Here is an 8,618-nt window from a genome sequence, read left to right as displayed (position 1 = left end):
TAGATATGTGAAACACACCTTGAGGATTGATTCTAAGCAACGTTTGCCATGTTTCTGTCGATATTATGGAGTTAATTTGGAAAAAAGTTTGGCGTTGTAATGACTGAATTTTTGTGTTTTTTTTCTTAACCAAATGTGATGAACAAAACAGAGCGATTTCTCCTACACAAATAATATTTTTGGAAAAACTGAACATTTGCTATTTAACGGAGTCTCCTCATTGAAAACATCCGAAGTTCCTCAAAGGTAAATGATTTTATTTGAATGCTTTTCTTGTTTTTGTGAAAATGTTGCTGGCTGAATTCTAGGCTTATAGCTATGCTAGTTATCAATACTCTTACACAAATGCTTGTGTAGCTATGGTTGACAGTGTTGTTAAGAAAAGGCTAAGCTTGTGAGCCAATATATTTATTTCATTTCATTTGCGATTTTCATGAATAGCTAACGTTGCGTTATGCTAATGAGCTTGAGGCTATGATTACGCTCCCGGATACGGGATTGCTCGACGCTAGAGGTTAAGGAGAAGTATATCGCTAATTCCATGTATAATAGTTGTATTTTCATCAACATTTATAATGAGTATTCCTGTAAATTGATGTGGCTCTTTACACAATCACTGCATGTTTTAGAACTACTGAACGTAACACGCCAATGTAAAATGAGATTTGATATAAATATGCACTTTATCGAACAAAACATACATGTATTGTGTAACATGAAGTCAAACGAAGTGTCATCTGATGAAGATCATCAAAGGTTAGTGATTAATTTGATCTCTGTGTGTGCTTTTTGTGACTCCTCTCTTTGGCTGGAAAAATGGCTGAATTTTTCTGTGACTTGGCGGTGACCTAACAATCGTTTGTGGTGCTTTCGCTGTAAAGCCTATTTGAAATCGGACACTTTGGTGGTATTAACAACAAGATTACCTTTAACATGGTATACGGTACGTGTATGTTTGAGGAATTTTAATTATTAGATTTCTGTTGTTTGAATTTGGCGCTCTGCACTGTCACTGGCTGTTGTCATATCATCCCATTAACGGGATTGCTGCCCTAAGAAGTTACAATTATTATTTGGGAGATTTATCCCCCCATAGTCACACAGTACTTCCAGAATAGAACTTCTGGTCGCACAGCAAAATGTTTTGACCAAATTGGTAGCACGTTAAGAGCCCTGATGATACCACTGATAACAGCCTTATCTAAACCGCTGTTATTCACACATGTGGCTGGTAGTAAAAGGTGTAGTAAACATGTCTAAATTCACACTTTCCCAAGTAGTAAAAAGTTATTGTAGAAAAAAAACAATTCTTTCACAGATGTCTCTACTTACATCGATTCTGAAATCTTCAAGACGCTTGAACTTGCTCAGGCACTCCTGCAGCTTGGGGTCGATCTCCATGTTCTTGTTTTTGGAGTATTTAAGAAACGCCCAAAACTTCTCTAGTCCATACAGCTGGCCTGTGAGAGACAGGGACACACACAAAAAAAAAAGAAGGGACAGTGTTAAGGGGGCTAACGTCATTAAGGATAAGTCTCAAAATGGCAACCTAACCCCTATGTAAGGCTCTGGGTCAAAAGTGGCCCACTTTATGGGGAATAGGGTGCCACTTGGGACGTAGAAATTGACTCCTTTTTGGAAGCATAGTACGGAGAGTTACTGCACGGTGAGAATGTGTACAGTTGAGCGTTCCCTAGGCAACCTCTCACCAGCTTCGTAGTCTTTCATGGTCTCCTCCTGGAAGTCTTTGAAGATGTCTGGTCTGAATTTCCTCTCTAGTCCGTAGCTATAGTACCTGAACAGACACTCCAGACCGTACCTGCAACACAAAACATGATTTTTTTTTTTGTGAACAATCTGCCTTGTGTGGTGATCAAGCAGACTACAGGAACACTCATCTAACACCCGTAGTGGGCAACTGAGATCCTGGAAGGCCACACTGAGTTCTGGCTTTTTTTTGTTCCAACCCAGCAGTAAGATGGCTGATCGAACTAATTGCGGTAGTCTAAATGGAAATCAGGTGATTAAATCAGACTGGCCCAACAGGGAAAAAAAAATATATATATATATGAACACTGAAATGCTTAGACATTACTTTACTCTAAAAGACGAGAAAATAACCTTTCTACCCTTTTATGTCACAAAATGTAGAACAGAGTAAACCGAAACGAGGTCATCAATGGAGCATGATTGTGGAAAATACCACGTACCGCATTAGACAAAACACTTGTCGTGTTTCTAGTCTGTGTTTTTCTAAATGTGCAATGAGCATAAACATACGCATTGTTATAACGCATTGTTATAAAGGAATTGGCAAATCATTCTCATTAAATAAGCATCATCTTATCTAGGCAGGCCACTTGATTTAAACATTAAAAAAAACAATGTTTTACAGGCCAAGTGGATCGAAAAACAGACAGGAATGTGTACTCGCAACAGTTCAACAGCTCTGCCTTGTTGGCGAGCAAATAGACTTAAAACATCAAGTTCAGCTGGCTACTCACTAGCACGTGGGCTTGAGAGTGTTTATGAGACCAGGGCTAAATTTGTTATACTAGAAGAATTTGGTTATTGTTATCCCCCCATCTGAAATACCTACTGCAGCCCTCATCCTCCACCTGTTCTGCCAGTCACCTTCTGTTAAAGGTCCCCAAAGCACCCTGGGTCGCACTCGTTTCAGTTCGCTGCAGCTAGCGACTGGAACGAGCTGCAACAAACACTCAAACTGGACAGTTTTACCTCAATCTCTTCATTCAAAAGACTCAATCGTGGACACTCTTACTGACAGTTGTGAGTGCTTTGCGCGATGTATTGTCGTCTCTACCTTCTTGCCCTTTGTGCTGTTGACTTTGTCCAATAATGTTTGTACCATGTTTTGTGCTGCTACCATGTTGTGTTGCTGCATTGCTCTGTTGTTGTCTTAGGTCTCTATGTTCTCTTGTCGTGGAGTGTCTGTTACAACTATCCATCCAATCAAAAGTTTTAGAACACCTACTGATTCAAGGGTTTTTATTTTTTACTACATTGTAGAATAATAGTGAAGACATCAAAACTATAAAAAAACCCACATGGAATCATGTCGTAACCAAAAAAAGTGATAAACAAATCAAAATATATTTTAGATTTGAGATTCTTCAAAGTAGCCACCCTTTGCCTTGATGACAGCTTTGCACACGATTGGCATTCTCTCAACCAGCTTCATGAGGTAGTCACCTGGAATGCATTTCAATTAACAGGTGTGCCTTATTAAAAGTTCATGTGGAATTTATTTCCTTCTTAATGCGTTTGAGCCAATCAGTGTTGTTGTGACAAGGTAGGGTGGTATAGAGAAGATAGCATTTTGTAAAAGCTGTTATTTTCTCTCATATTATAGCAAGAACAGCTCAAATAAGCAAAGAGAAATTACAGTCCATCATTACTTTAAGACATGAAGGTCAGTATACAGAAAATATCAAGAAGTTTGAAAGTTTCTTCAAGTGCAGTCGGAAAAAAACATCAAGCGCTATGAAGAAACTGGCTCTCATGAAGACCGCCACAGGAAAGGAAGACCCAGAGTTACCTCTGCTGCAGAGGATAAGTTCATTAGAGTTACCAGCCTCAGGAATTGCAGGCCAAATAAATGCTTCAGAGTTCAAGTAACAGACACATCTCAACATCAACTGTTCAGAGACTGCGTGAATCAGGCCTACATGGTCAAATTGCTGTAAAGAAACCACCACTAAAGGAAACCAATAATAAGAAGAGACTTGGCTTGGGCCAAGAAACACGAACAATGGACATTAGACCGGTGGAAATCTGTCCTTTGGTCTAGAGTTCAAATTTGAGATTGTTGTTTCCAACCGCCGTGTCTTTGTGAGATGCAGAGTAGGTGAACGGATGAGCTCCATATGTGTGGTTTCCACCGTAAAGCATGGAGGAGGTGGTGTGATTGTGTGGTGGTGCTTTGCTGGTGACACGGTCTGTGATTTATTTAGAATTCAAGGCACACTTAACCAGCATGGCTACCACAGCATTCTACAGCGATACACCTTTCCATCTGGTTTGGGCTTAGTGGGACTAACATTTGTTTTTCAACATGACTCAACACACCTTCAGGCTGTATAGGGGATATTTGACCAATAAGGAGAGTGACGGAGTGCTGCATCAGATGACTTGGCCTCCAACAATCCCCCGACATCAACCAAATCGAGATGGTTTGGGATGAGTCGGACCGCAGAGTGAAGGAAAAGCAGCCAACAAGTGCTCAGCATATGTGGGAACTCCTTCAAGACTGTTGGAAAAGCATTCCAGGTGAAGCTGGTTGAGAGAATGCCAAAAGCGTGCAAAGGGTGGCTACTTAAATATATTTTGCTTTGTTTATTAACACTTTTTTGGTTACTACATGAATTAATGTGTTATTTCATAGTTTTGATATACTTACTGTTATTCTACAATGTAGAAAATAGTACAAATAAAAGAAACCCCCTTGAATGAGTAGGTGTTCTAAAACTTTTGACCGGTAGTGTATATATTTTTAATCCCAGCCCCCGTCCCCGCAGGAGGCCTTTTGGTAGGCCATCATTGTCAATAACAATTTGTTCTTAACTGACGTGCCTCGTTAAATAAAAAGGTAAAATAAAAACATTACTGGATGTGCATTATGCAAGATGCTAGTAAAGAAATTATAAAGCAAATGTGCATTTTCAAAGAGACTTGAAAGCCAGAACAGTTGCAAAAAAAAAAGAAAAAAGGTTAAACTACTTTGATACAATAATTAAATTGTTAGCCTGTCGTATTGTTGGCCTGTCGTATTGTTGGCCTGTCTTATTGTTAGCCTGTCTTATTGTTAGCCTGTCTTATTGTTAGCCTGTCTTATTGTTAGCCTGTCTTATTGTTAGCCTGTCTTATTGTTAGCCTGTCTTATTGTTAGCCTGTCTTATTGTTAGCCTGTCTTATTGTTAGCCTGTCTTATTGTTAGCCTGTCTTGTTATTGTTATGGAAGGTTTATATTTAGCCTAGGTATACCTTCACAAGCCCTGAATTCATTAGATTATCCCTGACTGTTTGAAATACAGTGTATTGAGCATTAATTGTGCAACAAAGCTTAGTCAACCTTCCCCTCGTCCAGTAGACTTCACCCTCCTCCCCCCTCCCGTAGGCTTCACCCCCTCCCGTAGGCTTCACCCCCCCCCCCGTAGGCTTCACCCCCCCGTAGGCTTCACCCTGAAATGCTGAAAAAGACCACTTCTACTTTTGACTCGACTGCCCCCCTGCTTTGTCAATGTTTGAAATGGTGAAAACAGAAGAATCAAATCGCTATTTAGACCGCCTGTGTGTTGTCTCTACCTAGAATATACTGCGAGCAGATGAGAAGACCCTCAAACCTTTCGCCGTCGGGAAGAAAGGTCGAGGTAAAGTCGGATCCACGACCACTCCATACAATCAAATATCTGTAGGTGGAGGAGTATTAAGCAAATAACGAAATGAAACATTTACCTGTATCCCTCCTTGCCGTCCTCCACCACCAGCTGTCTGAACTCCTCATACATCTTCCTGTTGAAGTGATCCCTCAGGAAGAACGACCAGAAACGGAACAGCGTGTTCATCTCCTGGGATTGGCCGATGCCCAACCGCTTGCGCTCTGTGATTGGTGGAGTAGAAAGGGTGAGACACTTTGGCTGTGTTGTGTCCCAAATGCCAACTTATTCCCGATATTTTCAAAAGTAGTGCACTATGTAGGGACCAGGTTGCTATTTGGAATGTAACCCTGTGTATCAAAGCCAGCCACCGCAATTTATACACAAGTGTAATGTGAAATGTGTGTGGGGCAACTTGACTTTCTAGAGACTGTGACAAAGTCAGAAGTTTCTGAATGAGAAAATAGTGAGCAATGGGAGCAAACTTGACTTTCTACAGACTGTGACAAAGTCAGAAGTTTCTGAATGAGAAAATAGTGAGCAATGGAAGCAGTATATGCAATGATACTACGCCTGTACTCTTTAAGTGTGTGAATGACTTATCTGTGTGTCTGTGTAGGGAAAAAAATAAAAAAAATAAAAAAATATATGGTTGCTATGAGTACCGCTTAGGCAGCGCCGACGGTACTTGTGGTAAACATGTTGAGTGAAGCCGTTCTCCTTGAGCAGTTCGTGGGAGGGGTGCTGGAACTTGGGGAGCGACTGGGGGTACAGCCAATCCCCCCAATGCAGGGGTACCCTCTGAGGGGCTGGCGTTGGAGCTGGAGAGAAGGGGGGGCGGGTCATTAAATACACAAACATCAAGGATAAATCCAACCTGAAATTAACGTACGAGTAGATTTACCAAAGTGGTAAACCGCTTCAATGACTTCAACAATTAAACCACTCAATGACTTCAACAATTAAACCGCTCAATGCCTTCAACAATTAAACCGCCTCAATGACTTCAACAATTAAACCGCTCAATGACTTCAACAATTAAACCGCTTCAATGACTTCAACAATTAAACCGCTCAATGACTTCAACAATTAAACCGCTTCAATGACTTCAACAATTAAACCGCTTCAATGACTTCAACAATTAAACCGCTCAATGACTTCAACAATTAAACCGCTCAATGACTTCAACAATTAAACCGCTCAATGACTTCAACAATTAAACCACTCAATGACTTCAACAATTAAACCGCTCAATGACTTCAACAATTAAACCACTCATTGACTTCAACAATTAAACCACTCATTGACTTCAACAATTAAACCACTCATTGACTTCAACAATTAAACCACTCAATGACTTCAACAATTAAACCACTCAATGACTTCAACAATTAAACCACTCAATGACTTCAACAATTAAACCACTCAATGACATCAACAATTAAACCACTCAATGACTTCAACAATTAAACCACTCAATGACTTCAACAATTAAACCACTCAATGACTTCAACAATTAAACCACTCAATGACTTCAACAATTAAACCACTCAATGACTTCAACAATTGTTATTGTGGTGAAATGTTCTAATTATGACAAAGATAAAGCCCTTTTTTGTAGGTAAAATGAACAGGTGTACGCGTTCGCAAATCACACAGGTGAGACTTGTCTCACCTGACAGAGGCAGTGCGGGACCGGTGTTCTCTTGAGTCCATCACCCAGCCAACGTGGCACTCCATTGGGGGGTTCGAGCTGTGTCTGGTCTTCCTTTTCCTGGGGGTCTGGAGAGAGAGGGGGGATCGAGAGAGAGGGGGATCGAGAGAGAGGGGGTGATCGAGAGAGAGGGGGTGATCGAGAGAGAGGGGGTGATCGAGAGAGAGGGGGGGATCGAGAGAGAGGGGGGGATCGAGAGAGAGGGGGGATCGAGAGAGAGGGGGGGATCGAGAGGGGGGGATCGAGAGGGAGGGATCGAGAGGGAGGGATCGAGAGAGAGGGATCGAGAGAGAGAGAGGGATCGAGAGAGAGAGAGGGATCGAGAGAGAGAGAGGGATCGAGAGAGAGAGAGGGATCGAGAGAGAGAGGGATCGAGAGAGAGAGGGATCGAGAAGGATCGAGAGAGAGAGGGATCGAGAGAGAGAGGGATCGAGAAGGATCGAGAGAGAGAGGGATCGAGAGGGCAGTTAACTACACCAGGAGAACGACAGAAGTCAAGACGCCCACACCCAAATCCAGCCCGAGTCGGCAGTTTGAAGTGAAAGACACATTCCAAATCATATGTATGAACAGATGCCCAGTATAAGCCTGATATCAACTATATGTACAGTGCTGTTGAAAAGGAATTGCCCCATTTTCTGATTCTCTATTTTTGTATATTACATTTACAGGAAGCATTTGGTTGCAGTCATTGCAGCTAAACATGGCACAACCATCTACTGAGTGTAAAGGGGGCAATTAATCTTTCACACAGGGGAACTGTGTGTTGCATAACTTTGTTTATTAGATAAGTATGTAATATTTCTGTTATTTGTTCACTCAGGTTTCCTTTATTTAATATTAGGTTTTGGTTGTAGATCTGACATTCAGTAAATATGCAAAAGTTGCAAAAATTTGAAAAAGGGGCAAATAACAGGCTGTTCCCCCCGGGAGATCGACACCTAACAGGCTGTTCCCCCGGGAGATCGACACCTAACAGGCTGTTCCCCCCGGGAGATCGACACCTAACAGGCTGTTCCCCCCGGGAGATCGACACCTAACAGGCTGTTCCCCCGGAGATCGACACCTAACAGGCTGTTCCCCCGGGAGATCGACACCTAACAGGCTGTTCCCCCGGGAGATCGACACCTAACAGGCTGTTCCCCCGGAGATCGACACCTAACAGGCTGTTCCCCCGGAGATCGACACCTAACAGGCTGTTCCCCCCGGGAGATCGACACCTAACAGGCTGTTCCCCCCGGGAGATCGACACCTAACAGGCTGTTCCCCCCGGGAGATCGACACCTAACAGGCTGTTCCCCCCGGGAGATCGACACCTAACAGGCTGTTCCCCCCGGGAGATCGACACCTAACAGGCTGTTCCCCCCGGAGATCAACACCTAACAGGCTGTTCCCCCGGGAGATCAACACCTAACAGGCTGTTCCCTCCCGGAGATCAACACCTAACAGGCTGTTCCCCCCGGGAGATCAACACCTAACAGGCTGTTCCCCCCGGGAGATCAACACCT

General features: G+C 42.6%; 1 protein-coding gene across 1 annotated transcript; it reads right to left on the bottom strand.

Annotated features, from left to right (window-relative positions):
• Nucleotides 1-1,332: 1,332 nt before the first annotated feature.
• On the bottom strand, nt 1,333-7,184 carry LOC135529018 (la-related protein 1-like; the record flags this gene model as incomplete). Its single annotated transcript, XM_064957974.1, is given in 6 exon segments — nt 1,333-1,460; nt 1,710-1,819; nt 5,476-5,620; nt 6,062-6,165; nt 6,167-6,217; nt 7,072-7,184. Coding segments are annotated over 6 exon segments (651 nt in total), but the record flags the coding sequence as incomplete, so codon positions are not given.
• Nucleotides 7,185-8,618: the final 1,434 nt, after the last annotated feature.

This window comes from Oncorhynchus masou, unplaced genomic scaffold (assembly GCF_036934945.1).
Source record: "Oncorhynchus masou masou isolate Uvic2021 unplaced genomic scaffold, UVic_Omas_1.1 unplaced_scaffold_10778, whole genome shotgun sequence".
NCBI classification, from domain to species: Eukaryota; Metazoa; Chordata; class Actinopteri; order Salmoniformes; family Salmonidae; genus Oncorhynchus; species Oncorhynchus masou.
This window is presented reverse-complemented; position numbering and strand designations above follow the sequence as displayed.